This window comes from Camponotus vicinus, unplaced genomic scaffold (genome assembly GCF_025532165.1).
Source record: "Camponotus vicinus isolate PSW18456_S1 unplaced genomic scaffold, iyCamVici1.0 SCAF_3, whole genome shotgun sequence".
Lineage (NCBI taxonomy): Eukaryota > Metazoa > Arthropoda > Insecta > Hymenoptera > Formicidae > Camponotus > Camponotus vicinus.
In genome coordinates this window covers 1,901,383-1,926,958 of record NW_028141967.1, presented here as the reverse complement: position 1 = coordinate 1,926,958, position 25,576 = coordinate 1,901,383, and the positions used below count along the sequence as shown (strand labels likewise).

The 25,576-nt window shown below is 36.7% G+C and overlaps 1 protein-coding gene across 2 annotated transcripts in view; it reads left to right on the top strand.

Moving 5' to 3' along the window:
• LOC145968913 (single Ig IL-1-related receptor) overlaps positions 1-25,576 on the top strand; it is a 137,573-nt gene that overhangs the window by 84,433 nt on the left and 27,564 nt on the right. For both annotated transcript variants that reach the window (XM_083094804.1, XM_083094803.1), the window contains exon 3: positions 17,438-17,651. In XM_083094804.1, the coding sequence (XP_082950930.1) occupies positions 17,438-17,651 (214 nt within the window). The remainder of the gene's footprint in view (positions 1-17,437; positions 17,652-25,576) is intronic.

Genomic DNA, 25,576 nt, shown 5'->3' with positions numbered 1-25,576 from the left:
TAATACATTTTTTATTAAATTATTATTGAATAAAAATAAGTGTAATAATAAATTTACGTCTTCACTATAAAAGCAGAATTAAAATATTGCATTATTATTACACAAATTAATATGTATAATTAAGCAAATAACACGATAAGAATGATAATAAGAAACATAAAATCATTCACTTTTATTACTTCTGTAAAAAAAAACAAGAAGATTAAATCTTTTGGAGTAATGCAATCACGGAGAGTGATGTAATCATGGTGGCATATTAGGATTCAGTTGAAACGCGCCGTTTTTGGAAAATTCGTCGGAACGTCTTTTCGGACGATGAGAACGAGTTAATATTCATCGAGGGAGCGACCGCGCTTCCGGTCGTCTACGGCTCCTAAACCCCTCGATTTAGCGCGCATTCGTGCCGCGCTCTCTTCCTCGTTCTGTCTGTCGATATAACTGACTTCCAGTTTGCCCAGCAATTTGCCGGAAGTCGTTCGAGGGAATTCCGAGCCGACGACGTTTAACTCCTTTCCGCACACGTTAAACGTTCCTTCGTCGCTGAGAGTCTTTTATTTTCTTGCTCCTCTATCAGCCGCCAAAATACCTTTCGGTTATCGGAATCAGTGTTTAAATTAAAAATAATTTTATGAAATTTAATTAATTAAAATATTTTTCAGTTACAATAATTTAGACATTTAATAAATATATATATTTTATCGTGAAAAGTTGATCTTAAATTTGTCAAAAAGCTGGGTATTAAAATATTTTTGAATTGAATATTTTATTTTATATTATTCTATATTCATATTCATTTTTATTATATTATATAATTTAATGAGTTATATTAATTAATATTAATGTTATATTAATTATATTAATTAATATTAATTAATATTAATTAATATTAATAATATTAATATTAATTAATATTTCAATTAAGTAATAATAAAATAAGTAATTTATACTAATTGTGTAAATTCAAGAAAAAGTACACACATCTTGATCAAATCGATTCTAAATTTATGAAAAAATTTAAAGTTTTATTTTTCCTTTATGTCTATTGTGTAGAATGTACTTTCTGTAAAGTGAATGAATAAAATTACACACGCAAGGAAACGAGATAATCAAGAATATGTAGACATTTCTCGCGTTTTCTTGGAAGGCGAATTAATGAGTAAATTCCTTACACGGTCAGACGAGCCGAGAAAGTAATCGTCATTCGTCTGCTTCGCGGAAAATTGCCAAACGGGAAAATTGGTACGATCCAATCTCTTTCTTTCATCTTTCTCTCTCTCTTGCTCTCCTTCCTACACATTATGCGAGGTGCGTAGGTAGAAGGTTCCGCGAACTGCCAATCGAATCTCCTTCGTAGAAAGTGCACTCGCCGTGGGATGCATCACTCCGGTCGCTGGTGATGCGCCACATGTGCGTTGCACTTTGACTTTCAAAAGAACGCCGCGAATTATCCTCGCAGAAGCTTAGCCGCAAAAAGAAAGATCGTATAATCTCTGCGATCCGTCATCTTTCATCTTTAAAACGTTGAACGGTAGCTTGTTTCTTTTAAACAAGAAGATATCTTTGCGGAAATATTTTTTGGATTTTGAAAAGATTCGAAAACATGATGCATGTAATAGAGAATATATTACATGTGCACATTAATTATTTTTCGTCATTATATATTATATTTATATTAGTTTTGCATAAAAAATAAAATAAATTCTCGATTAAATTGAAAAATTTGTCCAAAGAAACCAAAAAGAGGAATAAAATATTTATTTGCATCTTTGATTTAGAATAGATTTCAATCATCTTGCACGATTACAAGTTATGGTTATTAAATAAATTTGATGAAATCCCGACAATTGATAAGATTATTAGAAATTTCGTTTTAATCACGCTTCATTTATCTATCGGTAATTTCTTGGGACTGAGTACATCGCTACATATTATCACAGCGATCATTTTATCTGGCCTATTTTTCGAGGTGGGTGCCGTTTAAAGGCGTCGTTAAATTACGAGAACGTATTCGGGGAAACTTTAATCGAGGTTCTTTGAAACAAAAGCGGCACCGCGCGCGTTTGACGTTCGTACTCAACCATATCAGCAATCAAATGTCACGGATTATCGTCGTCTCGGTGAATTGTCTTCCATTGCGAAATGTGCAATTATGAATGCGCCTTAAAATATTTCTGATACCGAGAAATTTATATCCATACATTTATCTAAAGACTTTAAATCCATAAATTTTCTTTCCATCTTTTAATCACAAGAAACTTTCACATTCTTACAGTATTAAATTTCATACAATTTTATTAATGAATTCCAAGAGTTAGTTAGATTTTTGAAAGTATATAAATTTAATGGATTTCTTAAAACACTCGATGCATTTTTTAATATTTTGTTCTAGTTTGTTAAAAATAATCTTAAATGTGTCACGTGAATTTTTAAATTTATTTTCTATCACAATTCCCTTCCTTTTAACTTTTACTAATCATACTTGTTACTATCGCTGTTTGTTCAATTTTATGTCGATATATTTAAATAATTAGCAAAATTAATTACTCGCAGAAAATAGCCGTGTTGACGAGATTCTCTCTTTTCAAACGACCCGGTGTATTTAATTAAACCCGTCTATTATCATCCCTAGGCTCGAATTATTTGGCAAACGGTCGTGAGCTTTCCGGCTCGCTTTTTATCGTCGCGCATTATCGCGTACGCGATTTTGCGACTAATTTTCCCTGGCATTTCATTGATCACAACGTTGTGTAGTAGCCTACCGACAAATCAAATTGTCACAGTTTTAGCGCGGACGAGCTTTTCGTTCGTCCCGTGAAATGCAAAACAGCAATCGACGTACCAATTTTTCACCCTCCCGTCTCCCAATTACAGTATCCCGAGTACAGTATTTACAGTCATTCCCCGATTCCCGCATAAATCCACGTCTATATACGCCATGGGCGCGCGCGCACAAAGTTATTATTCGGCGAAACGCATCTCGAAACTCGCATTGCTTTGACCATGAATTCGATTTACCATTTTCGCCAAATTGCGATTCGCTTCGAATCGGCCGGGCCGGTGAAGCGTTGTTGCAATCGCCGCCAGGCTCTCTTTGTCGTCGTTACAAAGGCGGTCTGGAAACGCGCGCAGCATCCGAAAGCTGGTCCGCGAAACTATTTCCCGTAAAATCGTATATCGCAAAATTATAGTACTCGTGATGAAATAAAGAATTGCAAATATTTGTGAATTTGCAAATTTTTACAATCGAGTTTAATTTATATAATAATTATTCTCTCTATAAAATGGAGAATTCTAATCGAATGTCTGAGATGAATATCTCAAATTAATATTTTTTCATTGTATTATTTAATTGATAGAGAGGAAATCTCTTTGAAATAAAGAACACGTGGATCGAATCAGTTCATTATTTCGGATAATTTTTCGCGGCGCAAAAATTCGCAGTCTTAACAGAGACTTCCTAGAATCGTCTTCCACTTTTTTTTCCTTGCTCGAAAGTATAAGGGGAAAAGAATCGATCAGGATGAAACGAAGCGCGAATATACGTACGTAACAATCTGGTGGGCGGTGCACGATATTGCGGGGTTCGAGAGACGGATTCATGAATTACAGGCAGTAAATTACAGCGTCGGGGAATTGGGTCGATTTAATCCTGCGTTTTGCGCGCGAGGTGCGCGTAGGTAGGTGGATAGATGATGTTCCGCGAATCCGCGATCAATTCCCTTCGTGGAAGCGCATCGCTGATCATACCGAGGTCGACGCGCTTATTATCCGGATGCGCTCAGCGAAAGAAGGGGAGAGCAGTTTTTTGTGTCAAAAAAACTCGAAATATTAACACACATCGCGATCACATCTCGCATAACAAGTCTTGAAAATACTGGAAAGTATTTCATAAATATACAGTATTTTTTGTATATCATTAAAATAATTAATTAATATATATATGTAAAATTTATATAATTTATATAATAATTATATAACAATTATATAATTTATATAATAATTATATAACAATTATATAATTTATATAATAATTATACAACAATTATATAATTTATATAATAATTATATAACAATTATATAACTTATATAATAATTATATAACAATTATATAATTTATATAATAATTATATAACATTTATATAATTTATATAATAATTTATTAATAATTATAAAATTTATATAATAATTTATTACATAATTATTATATAATTATTATATAAATATGAAAGGAGTTTGAAAATATAATACAATTGATTTGAAAAAAAGGGATAATTAATTACAGATGCTGGAAGCTGCCGAGAGAAATACTTTGGTGATAAAAAAAAAGATTTAATACAGCTAAAAGGCAATAGGGGAGAAAATCGTAGCGTCGCAGGGTTGGCGGTATATTAAAGGATTTCGAGGGAAGGGAAAGATTCCTGAAAGTGCGAGCAACCCTTGGAGAGTTAAGCATCCCTGTTGACATACGGACGACACACTATTCCCGATAAATTTTTATGCGATCACTTCGAGTCACTCCCAGCACTTCTCCTAATTTCTTTCTCGTCCCGACGAACATCAACTTCTCTTCTTCTCGTTTTTCCCCCTACCCCTGTGTCACGTCGCGCCGATTTTTTTCTCCGTTCACACCCTATTCGCAATCATTATTTTCACCCTCCGCTTCGGAGGGTTTACAGCTCGACGCTCATCAATGTCGTACGTTTTTATCGTCGCCCAGCCTTTTGGATACTCGATTTACGATACGTGAATTTTAAGAGATGAAGGTGATATTGTTATTTCTGATCATTCGATTTCTGGTCTGTCTGTCATAAAGTCTGAAATTATCGTAAAATTGCGCTACATCAAAACGACTTTTCTCGAAAGATAATTATTTGCTAATAAATAACTGTATAAAAATAATGCAAATACGAGTAAATATGAGAATGAAAAATAAACATAAAACATATGTAAAAAAAAATATGAAAGGAAATGACAATCAAAAAGAGTAAAAAAATATATCGCGAAATTACAAATATTTAAAAAATTATATTAAAGACAGAGAGATATGCGCATTTCGTAGCCTAAGGTTCTAAAATTATGCCTACTAAATCGTCCGAAGAGAAAAAAAGATGAGATTTCGAGATAAAAATATCTCGATCGTATATTCACACGTTCTAAAAATACGATGCGATTCGAAATCACGCGATCTCGTTGCAGGATGCGAGAAGCCATCGAACTAATACCGAGGCTTATCGCTCTAATAACCCACATTAATACTCATACGTCAATTTAGAGGGGACGAGGGGGAGGGGAATCGAGGAAGCGAGGGATGCGCACGTCGCACTAGAGGCAATATCTCAAGCCTAATTGCATCGAGCGCGTGCGATCCGCCGCGGAGGACAACGACAACGACGACGACGACGACGACGATGATGATGATGATGATGCTGCGAGCGATGCAATTAGTAGCGCATCGCCGTGTGCATCGAACCATCGTCTCGGGCTATTTCTGTGCACGGCGAAATCTACCACCGTCGCTTTGCAAGGGAGTAGTTCTCCATGCAAGAAGAGCTAAAGACGCTAATTGCGTGCGCACTCGAGATCGATACGGAATCTGCGGAAAATTCTATGGTTCCGAGCAAACGTGATGCATTTAGATGTAAATTGTATACTACCAGGTATTAAGTTTTTCGAGAATTCGAATCAATTATAGATTATTTAAGTATGAGAAGCTCATTAGCATAATTATAGAAATTTGCTTTTGAAATTATATTAATTAATTACAATATTGTTATTAGTTGGAATTTATAACAAGTTGGGGAGCAGAAAATGCACTATAAAACTATCGTGGAAATTCCAAGATCTACTTTTTTAATTAATTTTGCTTGAAAGAAATTTAACTAAATATACCTTTTTATTTAAATAATCATATTATTACGTATAAAAATTAAAAACGTGCGACAAAAATGATGAGTTTTTCATGTAAAAATTTTGTTACATGAAAAACTGAAAAATGATGGAAAAGAATCGACTATAAATTATCTAAATTAAAAAAGCCATGGTTTCAAAAAGACACAAGCTTTTTGCGAAATTTTTTTCCTCAAAAATATCCTTTTAGATTGATTATTTTAAAAGTACGTTACATCCGCGCGCGTATTTTTCATTGGTACACTCGGTATATTCGCGGTTTTAATTTGCGAATAACGGTTGCAGATACAAGGGGATCAAGCACGGGTGAGCATGAGTCTCTTCGTTTCTTTCATTTCTCCGCCGCAATTTCTATCTCTCGACGCGTAGGACGATATATTCCTTTGGCGGGGGTTGCTACGGGAATTACTACCGGTTGACGACTGCGCACTCTTTCACCCCTCGTCGTGTATTTTCGTATATATACACATATATCCGCAGTTTTTATTCGCGCGATTTTTTCCCGTATGTCCTTTCTTTTTTACCGCGACGTTTTCATGCGCATTTATTCGCGGCATCTACCATCGTCGACGCGAGCTGCGATGATCGTAAGGATCCATCGAGAGTTCCTTTAATCCTCCTTTAGTAGCAAGCCTTTATAAAAAGAACCGAGAGAATCGAGAAATCGAGAATCGTGAATTAAATTTATATCAAAGCTTGGAGATAGAAAAGAAGAGAAAAGAAAATCAGAAAAAAATTTAAGTAAAAAAGCAGAAATTGTGCGTGTGCGTTAAGCTTTATTATTTTGTGAAAAAATAATTAAGAGTTTTGATTTTATTTTTAATAATTACCTCTCTCTCGAATTTTTCATAATTTACACAAATAGTTTTGGCCATTAAATCAACGAAAATTCCTGAGGACAAACTGAAGCTTTATGAAGCGTCTAACTTTGTCCTACGACATTTTCTCCTTATTAATTTATTAATAATTTATTAAAAATAATTTATTAATAATTGTCAGAATTAAAGAAATTTATAGCTCTGCATGAGTAATAAAAAGAGTCCTACTTTCTAAGGACAAAAAATATTAATTAAGAACAAATAAAGACAAGCGGATATATAATTATATACATGTAATACGCAATAATTATATATTTTTCAAAAATATTTTTTGACATTTACGAAAAAACTTACAGGCTTATGTATTTTCTCTCTTATCTGTTAATCCATTCGTTTCAACTACATCATTGTGCATTTTCCGCAGTCGATATAAAATGGCCACTTGCATTTGAGCTTTCGTGGGATGAAAGAAGCTAAAGGATTCGGAGAGTGCATCAGCGCAATCTACAGAGATTCCGACGTCGGGACGCTTCTTATCGGGCGGGCCTTTGCCGTATCCAGGACACGGATCATATGTGCATGCACATGCACCATTCGGTGCTGCAGTTTGGACTGCGCTCAGCTGCGCGGAATGGTTCCGCGATAGCACACAATTGTCGCGCGAGATAAACTTTGACGACACTCTGCGACAATAAAGACTCGGGGAAGGGAGGACTAATCAGTCCGCAGGAAGCACCGATAAGCGTCGGCGCCGTCAGTTCGACGGAATTATTCGAAAATTCCGCGAACAAAGCTTGTATCAATCGGGAAAAGCAAAAGAGAAATTGTATAAAAAAATTAAAATTCTTGAATTAATCCGAAAGCAGGGAATTTTAAAGAAAGATGTATAAAAAAACCTCGAAATGATTAATGTAATTATCAACAAATGGACCGCGTAAATGCGAAGCAGAAGAATATACAAAAATATTTATTAACGTAAAATTCTCATGAGTAAGATGTGCTTGGAAGATAACAATAGCTGGAAGAAATGTTTAAAAATAAATGGGTCGAAAATATTTCACAAATCACGCTCCAGACGGATAAATTAACAACTAAGTTTAGTCTACGATCAGTTTCAAACACATATTTTATTGTATCTCGAATTGGGAATTTAATTACGTACGAGAGAATATTTCGCTTAATATTTGATTAAATATAATATATCGTATTGAAATTGATTATGATTGTCATCGCGACGTCCTGCCTCTCTAATTGTTATCGCAACTGTCGTTATAATTGTGATCGCGACATCGTTACATGCAAAATTTCATTTAATCCCGGGAGCAATATTGCACGAATGACGTTCGATTGGTCGATCGGTCGCGATGCATTTTGCATCGAGAAAACACGGTGGAGATGCCGGGCAAGGCCTCTACCTAGGATTACCGAAGGATACTATATATATCGGTGGTTGCCCGTCTTTCCTCGTTACATTGCACCGTTACAGTTAATTGATTAACGTCCCCGTGAGGCGCCATTGGTCGTTAATCTCGCCCCGTCGAGGATCCTCTCGTGCTCCGATGCATCCAACAAAACGACTTTTCGCCAAATGAAACGTGATGGTTATGATAGCGTGACACGAGTCGCCACGCGAATAAAGTGTCCATAATTAGTAAGAGCCCACTTTAGATATTTCACACCCTCTTTGTCCCTCGATATGGATTTTCTTCGATTCTCTGCATCACTTCCTTTATTTGAAAAATTAATCTTGATATTTTTCATGAATTTAAGCGGTCGAATGTAATATCTCTCTTATCTATTATAAAATATATTCATACACAGTAAAAAATTGTGCGTCCATATGTTAAAATTTTCTTGTGTCACCACGTTTTGATTAGTACTTCAATGTAAAATTAACATACAACCTATATGTTATTATTTTTATAACGTTTTCATATGTTACATTTATGTCAACTTCATAACTTAACACTTTATATATGTCTCTTGGAAATGGAATATTATTTTGAGTATTTTTAATATAATCATTTTAAACAATCAACATGTCACAAAGTCAGTTTAACATTCTAAGAAAAGTTAAAGTGAATCTTGAAATAATCTTGAACTTTGACATACAAAAATAATCAAATTTACTAAAATCAAATGTTTCTATTACAAATAATTTAAGTTAAAATAATTACTATTATATGTTAATGTTCTCAACATTTCTTACGAATTATTGTAACTATTTTTTCACGTGATTTTTAATTAATTTGTATGTTATTTTTACATTATACTTAAAGTCACGATAATAAAAATAAATGTAAAATATTGTGTCAATTATTTAACATTTTTAGTTTGTCAATAAGTAACATACGACGAATGAGTTATTTTTGGACTTTGGACTTTCTAGGACATGTGAAAAATGTTATAATTAACATTTTATTTTTTACTGTGATAAATAATATTTAGATTTTAATAAAATATATTTTTAAATAATATTTAATTTAATTTAATTTATATAATAGATTTAATTTAAAAGTTTCGAAAATTGTTGAAATTATTTTCGGAAAATATTATGAATGATTAAAAAGAATAATTGAATTGAGATTCGAATGAAATAATTTAAATTATTTAAAAACGTTATATATTCTTTATAAACGATCGCGTAAATAAAAGGAAAATTGGATTTTCATTTTTTAACACAATTTTCGTATCCTTTCGGTTCGAAATCATAAATCGAGAATATGTCGAATATAAATGACATTCTAAAATGGATTTTTGCGAAGAATCCGGCGAAAGTCGGATGTGAATTCTCGGGGAATACTCACGTTATATTGGCTGTCAACCTTTCGTGTGCACCTTGCACAATGTACACCTGTCCACCTATCATTCGCGCGCTCAGGTGTCGTATGTCCAGGTCGAGCCGTAATCCTCGAGAAACCGCGTCGTGTTGTCTCTTCCCTTGATCCTGGCGTACGAGAACGTGATCAGACTATAGCACAAATCGGCTTTCCCGATCGTCCTTTCGAGAGCAGATTTTACTGCGGCTATTTCACAGAGAGTCAAATTGCCTAAACAAGGATATCTTGCGCGATTGCATGTCAATGAAGGTGCAATATTGGATCATATTAATCTTGCGATTAAAAAATACAAAACTTTTGGAGGAAATTTTCTGATTTTCATGGATCTAAAGCTTATTATTCAAAGAAATTCAAGATAATTTTAATTTTAAACGATACATTTTTAAGCAGAAATTGCGTCAAATATTCTTCGATTAGTGCTAAAAGGGTTTAACTTGGGTTCATGGAAGAATTTGTAACCTTGAGAAAAGCTCTGGGAAGTGCATTTTCTGGGACAGCCTGTAGGAACTTATGAATAACATGCACGATTCGCGGTATCTTGTGTCCACAAGCTATAAGCTCCTCGGGGAACCGCGAGAGGTTCCTGGCATATTCTGTGCACTTCTCCACATCCTTGCAACTGTTGCCTTCATCGAAATTCCCTTCTTATAGCATTCTACGTAAATAGCTTTTGTTTTTCTTCCTTGCGCAAGAAACACCATTAATGTGTGGTTTCTTACTTTCTTTCCCGGGTATATTATACGATGCTTAAAAGGATCAGTTCAAGAGAAGATACCACTTTTCAGTTTATTTTGAGACATGAGAAATTTTTAAATATATATTTTTATCGATAGGAGTACTTAATTATTCAATAAATTGTATTCAATAAATTTATATTAAAACTAAAATAATACAATCTATGAAATATAAATCTTTAAATTTATAGGTGCTAATTCTAGAATCCTAAAAATATTTATAAAAATTATTATTGTAATCTTCTTTTATACATTTTAATCTTTCTAAAATCTAAAATATAAAAATATATAAAAGAATGATTCGTGAAAATGAGGAGAAAATAAATATTTATACATAAAATATACAGCTACAACACACGTGACATATCTTAGAAATAAGCACGTCTTTTAGTAACTTATACGAGGTTAAAGCCATTCTTTTCAAACTCCCCTGCCGTCTTTCGTTGCAAAAGCACCCCTATCCACCTTGCTCTACTGTTGGCGCATTTCGTGAGAAACACAAGCGATACGAAACGGAAGCTCGCCCGGATTTCTCGAGCGACGACAGTTTTATTGGCGGAAACTTGGCTTGTTCGACCGTCTGTTTTTCCCCATCGATAGTTTGCGGCGCGGCTCGACGACCGCGGTCTGAAGAAACTTTTGGATCAACTGCGCGGGAAGAGACTTTCCTGGTCGACGGTTTTAGAGTCACTTCGGTTTGCATTGTCTATCGGTGCCCCCGGGCCTTCTGGAGCTTCCGAGAGGGATGACTCTCGAAGGGTTAGAAAAGCGCGATCGAAATTCCGTGTCTGTTCCTCCCTTCTTTCCTCCCTTTCCTTTACGCGAGTAGGTTGGCAACTTCTCGGACGGTATCAAGACTCCATCAATGCGCCATTCATGTGAAAATTAGCCACCGAAGCCAGCGAAAACTCATATTGCAATGTTACATAGATTATATTTTTTATTATACATTTTTACGAAATTATATAAAATTTATGTTGGAAATGTATAATTTTTTTTTATTATGAAAAATGAGCAAAATTTTCGGGAAATAAAATACATGGCTTTTATTAATATTATTTTAATGAGAATAAATTTTATCTTCCAGTTAATTAATAAGAAGATATATCTTAATTAAAGAAGGTATATTTTTTTCTATATTAGATATATTTTTTTCTCTAATAAACTTTAATCTATTTTAGATTTGAGTCTGAAAAAGTAAGAATAGACAAAGAGAGAGGAAGAAAGAAGGAGAGAGAGAGAAGGATTTTAAGGAATACTGAGAAAATAAAATTACATTTCCTTAGAGTAAGGAAACTGAAGCACCTGTTAAATTCTCGCGGAGGAAAAGTCGACTCGACGTCCGTCTCGAGGAAAATACGTATCGTATTTTCCAGTATTTTATCGTAGAAATTGCAACGAGGTATAGCAAAGACGACGGACGTTTCGTGCAGGCGATTCTATTTTTCTTTTTTTTCTTTCTCTTTTTTTTGGTTTGCGGTAGCACACTCTCGCTCTCCCGGCTCTCGAAGGGGGAGGTTCCATGTGCTTCGCAAAGTGTATCGGCGAATTCGTCGGCACGTGACACTCTCTCACATGCATCATGACGTATGAGAGGGGCTTTGTCCGTTCACGTTGCCAGGCGGATACAATGTTGCTCTGATCAATAAGTTGCGCCGCACTCGACGGACGAAACTGTCCGCCATCGATCGCATCGCTTTGATATTAAGCGGGCAAGTACACGATATGACTTTGCGATCGGTAGTTTGGTACGTAAACGAAATTCTGCGATCGACAGACTGGAGGATACGTAAATGACGACGGGACTTGCGAAAGCGCAGTCGCGACTCCTACATCCTACAAGTTTTTAACGAGTTTGCAGCGAAAATTCTGTCCCATAAAATATCCGGATAATCTTTTTATTCAAACTTTATTTTTTACTCCACTCGGAATTTCCACGGGAATTTTCTTCGTCAAATTTCATTTTTATCCTTGCTCCCTTAATTTTTTTTTTTTAAAACCTGCTAAATTGTCGATGTAAGCGTCTTGTTTCATGTTAACATGTTAAGTTAAATTTAGAATTTACTTTTTTTTTTTTCACTATCGAAACTTTTCTTGCGAAAATTTATCATCAAAGGGATCTAAATAATTTTCTTCTTTGATGATGCCGACTTCGTCTTTATTACAAGTTTAGCCTTAACCATGGTAAAGTGAAGTTCTATTTTAATCAAGGCGGGGAATTGGGTCACTTCTACTTGAGTTCCGTCCGGGTGTGCTCTCTAAATTTTCCGCTTGGATCCGCCGGATGCCATAATCCGACGACGTCGGACAGAAGCGAGAGAGAGAGGGAGAGAGAGAGAGAGAGAGAGAGGAGGAGACGCCGTCCGTCTTTGATGACCGGTCTCTCCGTATTATCTCGCCGCAGATTATGGAACGTGCCACGCATAACGCCGAGAGTACGCTCAAGAACGGCGAGGGAGAGATCTCCGGATCCGGACTCTCTGGACCGGGATGCTGCGCGCGGGATGATGCGACCGCGGTGCAGCGGGCAGCTCTGGAAAACGTATTTCACGCTAAATTACGAGCCCTGTCCCGGCCAACCGCGAGATCCCAGCCGGACATTGTATGCAATAGACATATCCGGAGATAGATAGGACGGGTCCTCGGGAGAGAGAGTGCTTTTTGACTCGTCGCCGCTCTTTCCGCGCTCACACTTTTCCCGTAATCCACATCTGTAACTGCACTCGGACACCGAAACTGGGCCGTAACGTGACTCCTGCCATGCCACTTCAAACGGCGTTTAACTGTCTCTGTGACGCTTGACAAATTGAACAGACGTTTAGAATCGCGAAAAAGAAAATCTGTTGGCTAACGTAGCAAAAAGGTTACTCGACTTTTTTCTCTTTAGTAAAATTTACACTATTTTGCTACATCTATAGCTCGAATAAAATATCGGGAAAATATTTTTAATCGTCTTTAATTTCTCACAACTACTCCAATTTGCAATCGATTCTGTGAGAATCAGTTTTTCTCTAATTTCATGACATATTTATATATAGTTTAAAATTGCTTCTGGGTCCTTTTAAATATGATATATATTTTAAATATGCATGTATCGAATTCTGCATGTAATGTATTATTGAAAGAAAATGCAATGTACTCTGCTAAATTAGAGCTTTTGTTTTCAACTCAAATTGCTTTTTTCTTTTTGAGATTAATTTTATACATTTGATCTGATTCTAATTTCTCGATATTTTCGCATCAAAAGAGGACGACAGCACGATTATTAAAACTCTCGTTTCTCATGGCTTTACCAGTTTTTCTCGGTTTCAATAATTTTAATTCACTCTTTTCAATATTTCCTACTCGATATCTATTTGCAGATGAAAGGATACTGCGCGAAATGGAGTCTACCTTCGGAGCGTGCATGTTGCTCGCGTAGAGAAGAAACAGAGAACATGAAATAACTAATAAGAGAGGGGAGGAGGAGAGGAGGTTTCACTTCGTGTAGGAACGCGAGGAGAGTGACTTAATCAATCCGGCTGCATTCGATTATCGGTCCCGAGTTACGTGCATCGTTACGTCGCGCGGAACGCGATTCGTCTCGCGTTAATTTCGCGCTCGCTCTCGAACACCGCGCGATTGAAGTTACTTTAAAGGATCTGGATCTTAACAAGATCACGCGGCGACGATATCGTGACATCTTGCGAAACAGGAATGTCATAAATCGAAGAGCAAAGGGAGTTTTTAAGGGTCTCGAAGAGGGAGAAAAAAATGGCAAATGTAATTTGATCTTCAAATATCAGCGCGCATTTTTGTAATATTAAGCTAAATGTATTACAGCGCACAATGACGTTGCAATAAGACCTGGTTTCTATTGAATATCAAAGGCCGTGCCCGTGATTTCATTTGCCTGAAATCGTACATTAATTTCCGATATATCTCGTAACAGCTTTCGCAATAATGCCGTTGAAATTGTATGAAAACTTGATATAGTATGTTACCAGCAGTGTACGCTAGTCTTCAATCAAATATTCGTTAAGGGAAAAATCGATTCCCAATTGGTCGACGAAGAACACGTCTGCGGACTTGGAGATTTTCCTCGCGACTATTTAATTTTTAAAGAGGATGTAGAGGACATCTCGCGAGAGAGAAAGAGTTTTCTCTCTCTCTTTCTCCTTTTTAAAATCCTCTCAAATCAATTATCCTTTCGAAGATTTATCTGAAAAGAAGAGCAAATTTTCGTTACCCATTTATATCAATATTTAATAATTTGTCCAAACTATTGAATTTTAATCATTCGCGAATAACTTTATGTAATGCTTCGTCGTTCGAACAATCGCCAATTTATCGTCGCGGTTCTCCCAAGACATTGTATATCGATTCTAGATTAGGTTCCGTCAATATTTTATCCGGATGACCTAAATGGAACCATAGAGGCTTAGGCGAATGACGACGAGGCTGTTAGGTGAGCACAAATTGGCCGGTTTCCGATAAATATCGACGCGAGCTCGTAAAGCTACGAGAGCTTAAGCGAGATTAATCGTCTTGCTCGGTCTTCGTCGTTAGGAATATGTCGTGTCCCGCGATCTAACTGCCTGTAATCTTACTCTGGCCTCTCACGAAATTATCTACCTACCTATCTAACGCGAGGCGTAATTAAATCGTTACGGCAGCTAACTCGCCGCGAGCTTTCTGTCCTCGAATGCTTAAAATGACGGTCGCTTTGAAGGCACTTTGATGGCAATTCCCCGAATTTAGCGGCGCTCAAGTTCTAGCCAAGCCATCGTCGTGATTCGATTACGCAATATTAATTGCGAGCCTTAAGCGAGCATATTCGAGCATCCTTTACTTGCCAATTAATGAGACTCGCCTTGCGCTCTTTGACGAAATTGTTAACTTCACTTTGCGTATCTAGATGAAGTTGGGCGACGAAACACGAGGCGATTCTAACTTATCTTCAGCTTATCTAACGAGTTCGATCAGTTTGAAATTAATTTTGGGAGGATATGTTCTCTTGAATAATTTTTTAAAATAGTTTTATATCTAAAGCTCGAAAATAAAAAAGTCACCATTCTGTTTTCAGCTCTATTGCATTTCTCCTTTCATTTTAATTTCACGATAAAAGATCCATTTCACGTGAATTGCCCTGTCGGCGAATCGGAAGAAATAACTGGACACATTCCAGGTCGCGCGTCAGGATCGTCATATCAACCCTAAGCTAACCCAACCCGATGCAATCCAACCCTAAGCCCCCTGATGCTCGGGCTTAAATGGCGGTGGATGGTGGTAGATGCGCAACCTATGTATATCATAATTCCGATGGTCCTGGGTTAGTTAGCAGTTTGTTTGCACCCAAATATCCGACCGGCCGGATGCCGTATTGCCGGATGTGGTAAAACGCGCCGGATGTTAACGGTGCGCCGAATAGTTTGGATGCGCTGCGGTTTTTTTTTTCAAAGTTTCGAGGACGGGAATCTTCCCCGTGCGCGTTTCGATGGTCTGTAACGCGCGAAAAATAAGGTACAATCGAGAGATTAATAAAGTATATTGAGAATCTTGAGATAAAATGATGTTGAGTTGATAAAATTGGCACTCGGAATTGGAGTTCGAATTTCACGGAGTTCAATTTCCGGTCGACATTTCGGCCACAGAAAGTGGATCGTTGGTTGACGCAATTCCACCGTTGAAAATAGACACAGAGATCATTTTCATGTGTCGCGCATCCAAATTTAAATTTAACGACGCTTCGAGAGATTTGATCAAATATATGTATACGTGTCTTCTTATGAATATTAAATTATATTGTTATTATTAAATTATATTAGTTGCCTTTCAATTTTGACACTCGCTCATGATACGATAATATTGAATAAAAAAGACCCAATAGTTTAAATAGATTTCTGTTGATGATCCTTCGAGTCAATGTCGATCGACGATGAATGACAAGTAGGTTACGCACTTTTATCACGTGCACGCACATATGTTCGGTTAACGGGACGGCTGATTTTGAGTTTTTCGTGCATCAATGCTGATTGAATTACCCGTCCCGGTGCACCGTCTCCATTTCCTCTCTCGCCGTTCCGGCCCAACGACCTGTGACCTTTCGCCATCCACCATCCACTATCCGCCGGCTTCTTTCATTCGATGCCCTCGATGTCTACACACTTCCGTGCACTTCGATACCGCACTCTACAGCGTACTTCAAAACCTGTCCGGCAAATTTAACTAATTAATTAATTTAACGAATACCATCCTTTGATGGAAATAATAAAAATAATGTTTGCAAAGCGTATTACAGAGAGGTTTTCAATTAATTAAAATATGAAGTTCACAAATATTTAATGTATCAATAATATCATTGAATGTAAATATATAAAGTTTTCGATGTAAAAATATATGAGTGCAATATATAATTATTATTATTATATAATTTAATTTAATAACAATTATTATTACATAATTTAATAATAGTTACTATTATATAATTTTATATAATTATATATATTATTTATATAATTTATAATAATTTTATATTCTCCAATTCTTAAAGATCAATCGAAATTTTAATTTTAATACTCGATATCTCAATTATTCATACAATATTTAACATATAATAAATGTGAAGATTGATGATTTAACGTCGCAAGAGAGGTCTTGAAAGAATAGCTTTATGATGATTCCAGAGAGGATTTGAAAATACTCGCGTGACAAATAGATGGTTTTTATCACCTCTTCGGAGCGAGATGGGGAAACACTGTCGAAAAGTGTTTTCGCATTAAATATGAACACGGGGGATGAAACGTGGTACAATAAACGGCGGGGTAGTATTTCATGGTAATGCGGACCAGTCGTAATTCATGGCTATGTGCCGAGACTGCGGTAATGCGAGGCGATATTAAAATGATTTTCACATTTTTCGTACAATTCATTATATTCTCTACATTAAGGGCATTAATCATCGAGCGCCAGTAAATATCGCCGAAAGCGACGGGCTGTCTTCTAAAATATTTATCTGTCCATTTCGAGAAGAATACAGAAATTATATAATGCACGCGTCAATGTACACGTATAAATTAATTATATATCGTAATAATTATACATATTTATACAAGTATCGTAATTTATATTCAACATAGACGTGCAATTTGAATTGCAGATGAAGAATCCGGAGTTTATACAGGGAAACCTCTACCCACCTACAGGCCAGCTTCACAGTTGGTACCCCTGGGAGGTACAGCGAGGCTCTTCTGCGAGGCTTATCTGGGCAAGGTCGATTTACCCGACGCCAAGAACTCCGTCACTTGGTCGAAAAGCGACAGCAACATGACGCTTCCCAGCCACGGTAGGATAGCGCAGAACAGGGTATCCCGGTAAGTCGACAATAATTAACAGCGCAGCATTGAAACAATTTAAAAATATTAATTATAATAATTATTAAATATAACGTTAATTATTAGAGTTAAAAAAAGGAAAAGACTTGAAGAAGAATTGTTAAAGAGTCGCTTAAAAAAACTATGGTAAAGATAAACGTCGAAACTCTGGAGAGATTTTGAGTCGAGAGCGAGGATTTGAAGCTCGGAAACGTCAACGCTCGAATCAGCTGAGCAGGATATGCGAATTCGATGTCGAAGGCTGTCGAGCGCACCTTGTTTAAGGCAATGCGCGAATATTCGACTTGCATGCCACGGTTCTTCTAGAGCTCTTCAGCCTTGTCGGATGCAACGATGCAGAGCTCGCGACATAGAACTACTCTCTCCGGCTCTCTCCCTCGTTTTATCTCGTAACTCAATTTTCCCGGCGATGCGCCGTCACGGCACATCGCCGTGGTAAACACGGCGAAACCACACGGCGGAGCTCGACAACATACATCGGGGCATTACGGGCGAAATTACTCCCCGGGCCCGGGACATGCAACGCGTATGGGCGTTCGTGCTGTTGCAATTTTATTTTGCTCCGGATAATTGGATCCTGGAGGCCCACAGATTCTTCGAGGCGTCGTCGTTGTCGTTGCTTCGATCCCTGTATCTTGAATCTCGAAGACCCCTTGTGCGAGGATTGCCAAGAGACTCGCGAGGAAACTTTCATCGATCCGGCAATTTTCATCTCACGCCTTATCAATTTCAATCTTGTTTTACATCATGCTGAGATAAAAGATAGACTAGGGAAATTTAATGTCGATGGGAATGAATATACAGATTGGAAGTTGTTGAGAACAATGTTTCGAAACAAGGACGTAATTAGCCTTAAAATGTATTCAGCGGCAGACGAATAAGTAGATTCGGTCTCTCGGGAAAAATGCAAGAATAATTGAGCCCCGCAGATCTGACGACTTTTGTAATTCGCAAGACAACGGGAAATCCGCTGTCCGTTGTTAACGTTAAGAGCGGGAATGTATGCCGGGTGGCGTAATGGACTCCCCGAAGAGACTACGCGTTCGCGAAACGAGCGCATTCGTCTCTCAAGGCGGGGGCGAGACCAACCCCGAATTCCCCGAGCGCGAACGAGCCGCGCGCGGCGCGTCTCTTAATTAGTGGTCGGGATTCGCCGCCTGTACATCTCGCTCGCGGGCCGAACGTCGTTGTTTCGTGTAAAGTAGACTTTACATCAGCGGCGAGCGCCGCTGGTTTACACCGGCAACGGGGAAATTGAGTTAACCCGCAAGGACCGAGGGGAGAGTCGGAATAGGGCGAGATACGGAGTAAGATTTATTTTAACAATAACAACCCGCTCTCCTGTCTTGGACGCGCGCCGAGTGTCGTTTATAGAAATCTTCCGAAAGTGTGAGGAATAAAGAAAAATATGTAAAAAGAAGCCATCTCTCCGCCATTTCGAATAAAGCATAATAAATGACGCCCGAAAATTGGCGAGATATTTCACAATCAGTCGCATAATTATAATAATGGCGATAAATGAAATGAAATATTAATACTATTGTCTCTGCGAGTGAATTTTAATCTAACAAAAACAAAAATGTATGGCGTTTAAAATCGAATTTAATTCCTTTTTCAGAGAAATACATAGTTGATACGAATAAAAGGGGATACAATTTTCAGGAAATGTAACGCTTTTAACTTTATCCACAAAGAAATAGAGGATAAATATTAAAAGCATATGGAAAATTATGAACGAAATAAAAGACCAAAAATGTATTGCTTTGTAAGTTTCCATCAATTTTTTTCATTTCTTATTTTTGTCCATTATTTATTTCGCGATTTCGCAAGATATTTTACACGAAATAATTGAAAACGTCATCGTCATATTTATAGAATTTACAAAATGTCGATTCAATGGAATCGCGCGACACATTCTGGGATTAATCTTAGTCTCGCTTGGGAGCGAGTCGAAATGCCGCGTTCTTGACAGAATTGATGACGCCCATTGTCTCGAGATAAGGATTCGTACTAGCTTACAAGGGTGGAGAGAGGGTGAACACGTTCGGAAAGCGGAAACGAGAAAGAGGGATAGAGGGAGAAGTGCGTTCGGATGCGAAGAGGGAAAGGACTTGGCGGGGAGGAACGACAAGAGCTCGCGAATTCCGGGGATTCGCGCGCACAAGAGGTCGGATTATTAAATTTAATTAACACCCGCGTGTCGAGAAGCGGCAGTCGTGTCGGCGACGCAGTTATTAAAACAAAGCTGCGCCCAGGAATGCAATAAGAATGACGGCCGAGTATTAGCTCCACCCGGTGGTTTTCTGACGTAGGAGGAGACTGCTTCCTCGTACTTGTATACCTGTGATACCAAAAACAGACCATCGATGGCGAGAGTGGAAAAAGTTTATTACTCTCGAGAACGGAGATGAAACTTTTAGTTTTTCTTTTTTAAGAAAGAATTATTCGCCGTAGCATTTTTCTATCAAGAGAATGCAATTTGACAGAAGGAGATTATAATAGTACTGGCAATAATACACAGTAAAAAATAAAATGTTAATTATAACATTTTTCACATGTCCCAAAAAGTCCACTCTAAATTTTAAGTTAAAGTAACTCATTCGTCGTATATTACTTGTTGACAAACTAAAAATGTTAAATAATTGACACAATACTTTACATTTATTTTTGTTATTGTGACTTTAAGTGTAATGTAAAAATAACATACAAATTAATTAAAAATCACATGAAAAAATAGTTACAATAACTCGTAAGAAATGTTGAGGACATTAACATATAATAGTAATTATTTTAACTTAAATTACTTGTAATAGAAACATTTGATTTTAGTAAATTTGATTATTTTTGTATGTCAAAGTCCAAGATTATTTCAAGATTCACTTTAACTTTTCTTAGAATGTTAAACTGACTTTGAGACATGTTGATTGTTTAAAATGATTATGTTAAAAATACTCAAAATAATATTCCATTTCTAAGAGACATATACAAAGTGTAAAGTTGTGAAGGTGACATAAATGTAACACATGAAAACATTATAAAAATAATAACATATAGGTTGTATGTTAATTTTACATTAAAGTACTAATCAAAATGTGGTAATACAAAAAAATTTTAACATATGGACGCACAATTTCTTACTGTGTAATAATACTAATAGAAAATTTGAATAATTCATTATATCGATGTCCTATTGTCACACGTAAAGGTCATTAAGGTGGTTTGCGCAATAATTCCAAATTCCGGCTGCGTAATCGCGTTTGTCGCAGATGCGCGCTTCCTATCGCGTTCCTCACGAAAGCAGGGGGAAGGATAGGGGGGGGGGGATACGTCTCGCGGGGAAATTTCGCGAAATTGTCCCGCAAACCTGTCCCTCCAATTAGTGGGCAGCGTTCGATGTCCTAGGCCATCCCCCTTCTCCTCCCTTGCAATTCGACGTGCGTGGCTGCACCGGTAGGCGCAGGTAGATATGACATACGAGACACGGCGGAACGGCCAAAGGCAACAGTATGACGTTTATGACAGCCGAATGGAGCGACGCGCGTGTTGCATGCATGTTGCATGACCGCGCCATATGGAGACAATGTAGCATGATTAAACAGTCACGCGACGTAAACTGCATCCTCGTGCGTTCGGCGGGACGCAATAACCGAAACGAGTCGCATCGGCCTGTTTGCGAAACGCAAGCAACCGTACGTCTTGAAACGCGAAAACGAGCCAACTCTCCTTCTGCGAGCTGTTTTATATATGTTTGCAATGGAAGGTAAATCAGAAAGTAAAATAAAATAAAGAATGAAAAAAGAAAAAAATTTTAATATTAAATATAAATATAAGGCAATTAAAGAATTTAAATCGTTATTCGATAGGTAAACGATTTTATTTAATTCTCGTTCGGATTGAAATGTTTAGAAATTAATTTGATACAATTACGGATAATCCGAGATGGACTTGGCTATCTTATTAATTCGTCCATCTTCTTGAATTATTTGAAATCAAGGAAAATTCTCGCGCGAGAGCCAAGTTGATTGCTAATTTGTCGCCACCTCGATTTAATCGTCTCGCCAGTTGACGAGGCGAAGAAAGACGTATTTACATTTTCTTCCTGCGATTACAGCGGATATGACGTCGCAGTTCGATCCGTGCGCAAAAAGGATTATTCGCGCGAGATAATGAATTGCAGTTCTTCAGATGTATGTGTGTGTGAGGATGAAATCGTTTCGGAGATTAAAGTCTCGTCCGGATTAAAAGTGGCTTGAAATATCAGCTTATCTCGTATAAAACGATGGATTTTAAATAGACGGAAATTTCTGCGAATTATAAATGTCCACAAAATAGGTATAGAATTTTGTATGACTATAATTTTTACAACATAAATTTTTTTTGAGAGAAAAGAAATGTGTATTATTATTTATTGTAATTTTCTTGTAAATTGTTAAAGTGAAATTAATTATAAGATTAATTTAAAAAATTTTTTTAAATTTCAAGAGATATGAATATATTTATTTTAAAGTTTAATCATTTGAATATCCAATTTATTTGTTTTAAAAGAAAAAAAAATTAATTATTGATGAATAAAAATATGTATTGTAACGATTCAATATTTAAAGATCTGGGTGTATCAATTGTGAGAATAAATTTCGTATAAAATCCTGTATAATTCAGATATAAATATTTTTGAAATTTTGATTGACAAATTTATTAATTATCGAGAGTAATTTAGAGATTTGGCGATACATTGCTCATATTAAAATATATCCAAAAATGCTGCAAAAATAATAATAAGATATTTTAAGTGACTCGCTTATTTAAGGACCCATACATCCAGCGAACGTTTTGCAACTGGAGGGTTTTTTCGCGCGAGCATGTCGGGAAGAGAAATCTGACGAGCAAATGACGCGCATGTTGAAAGAGCTCCAGCTTTCTTAGAGTCGAACGCGCGGGAGAAACCGGGTTGCAAAAGGACGAAGGAAAGTAAATTGCCGAGTTCCCGTCGTTTCAATTGACATCCCGCCGACCAGTCGTTCCGCGAAAGCGTTTTCGCTTCGCCGTCGAGCCTCACCGGGCCCCGCCGGGCCCCGTCGACGATGCGGATGCCCCTTGGTCGCGCCACGCCTCTCGGGCCCGTCGATTAGCCTTTTTTTGCGAAATCCCACCGTGCAGCGCATTATACACGTAATAACGGCGGGACAAACTCGCAGCCAGGTGAAGTTTCGATCGAGAAAGAGATAGGGAGAGGGAGGGGGAAGGGAGAAACGGATTATTTCGCGTTGCGGGAGGGACGGGCATGAGCTCTCGCGATTCTCTCCATCGGGGCATCGGGCCCTGGGATTGCGGTCGTGAGATCGTCTTCGTGCCGCTCGTGATTCTCCCGACTTCTCGCATCGGATTTCTAAGACCTCGCACTATCCACTTTCTAGATCCCCTCGCACAGATTTGGAGAACCTCGGATATTAAAAAAATTTTTGGATACCTCGCGAATCTCAAAAATTCTCTCCTTCCTCGTCAAAACTTTTCCTCCATTCGTTTAATTTCTCGAAATCACGATTAATCTCCGGCTGCAATAATGATGTCACTATCTCATTCATTTTGGTACATTTTTGTTGGAAAATGCATACGTAATAACAAGCATCATAGGGTTTCTCTTCAATTCATTTCTAACATTCCTCAACGAATGATCCATTCCTGCAAAAATGACGACGATGAAGGGGACGAAGCTCGTGCGAGGCAAGAAACTCGCGGGTATCTTTCCACTGTTTCTGCGGTCTCTCCTCGAGGTCCGTCATTACTCTAATGATACCCTCGTGTCTTCTCCCTCACGCTCTCTCCCGCCTCTCCCTTTGATCGTTCCTTTTTCGTGGGTCGCCGGATGACGCGCCGCCATTTTTAAGTGGCCGCCTCGTCCGCGGTGAGATGAGGGTGAAACTGAGTTAGGTTCTCTCAAGGGTTACTGGATAATGGCAATCGAGATGTTTACAGACGGCTCGGCTTTCGCGAAGAGAGAGAAAGGGAGAGAGGGGGAGAGAGGGAAAGGGCTCCCCAGGATAGAAGCGTCGAAGGGATAATGTAGTCAGCTCATTAAGCGCCGAATAAATTCGTTAAGATAATGCTGTGTGATTCCTTCGGCACAATCGCCAATCTTCTCCATTAAATAAGATTTTATCCATACAACGTATTACGATCCTTTGTTCATTCGTAGAAAAGATAAAGTTTAACAAGTCATTTCGAACATTAATAAAAAAAAACATAAATAAAAAAACATGAATTTTAATAAAAAAAACATTAATAAAAAAACAAATTTTAATTGAACTTAATAAAAGAATAAATTTCTAATGCAAGTGATAACCGATTTTTATATAAATCAAAATAACGTGAATATTAGTAGAAGACGCAATATTTGAAAATTTGAAATAAATGAAAATAATAGGTATAACTTTTAATACTACTATACTTTTTTGCACTTAAAAAGAGAGGGAGGAAAAAGGAGAGAACTTTTTTCTTACATTTCAAGAGAAATTCAGAATCTCTTAAGAGATCATCTCTCTTAAGATAGATATCTAGTACGTTATCTTTACGAGATAATCTTACGACTTTTTGACACTTCTTCGCGAAATCATGGCGAACGAATCCAAACGGTTTTCCAAGTCACTTCGCTTCTATTACGCGATCCTTCAGCGATGGGAAGAAAACTGCTGACGCATTTCCAACCCCACTCTTCACAATTGTAAAGAGTGAGAAGGAAGATAGAGAGAGGCGCATGAAAAGTCCGAGAAATGTTGTCTGGTGACGACATCGATCTTTTCAAAGATCCAGAAGGCAGCCGTATATGTTCGCGCTGGCGAAAGCGCCATATAATGAAACCTTATGAGCGTAAATGTCGTCGGTATTCGTGAGATGTAGCGTTTGAAAAATATTCCGAATTGTCGCAGAGGGACAATCTGGTAGATATACGGAGTGGCTTCAAACTAACGGAGATCGTACATAGAAAAAATTTGCAATTGATTTTTTTTTAATAAATAAACTTGAGAATATATTCTCTTCAATTTTAAACACCTGCTCGTTATAAATGTCTTGAATTAGAAATGAGTGTTCTCTGTTGAGATAAATAATTTAATAATAAGATATTAACCTTATTATTCAATATTAATTGATGAAATAATCATAATTAAAAAAGAAGAATGAAAGTGCTAAAATAAAATAGAATTTAAAATAATAAAATAGAATTTAAAATAATAAAATAGAATTTAAAATAATAAAGAAGTTAATCTTATGTTAAAATGAAATCGTACATCGAAAAAATTTAGTTGATTAAAAAAGAAAAAAAAAACGAGAATATATTCTCTTCAATTTTAAACACCTGCTCGTTATAAATGTCTTGAGTTAGAAATGAGTGTTCTCTATTGAGATAAATAATTTAATAATAAGGTTAATATTGATGAAATAATCATAATTAAAAAAGAAGAATTAAAGTGTTGAAATAAAATAAAATTTAAAATAATAAAGAAGCTAATCTTATGTTAAAATGAGATCGCACATCGAAAAAATTTAGTTGACTTTTTTTTTAAAAAAACAAACGAGAATATATTCTCTTCAATTTTAAATATCTGCTCGTTATAAATATCTTGGATTAGAAATAAGTGTTTTCTGTTGAGATAAACAATTTAACGATAAGATTAATATTGATGAAATAACACAATTAAAAAAGAAGAATTAAAGTGCTGAAATAAAATAAAATTTAAAATAATAAAGAAGCTATTTTATGTTAAAATGAGAATTTAACCAAAGAAGAGAATTTAATTAAATATAATAAAAATAATTATTTTTGTCACCTTTTCGTGCGATTATTAAACAAATTGTCACCCTTTATAACTCTTTTTAAAATTTTCATTTCGGAGAAAAAGAGTGATTTT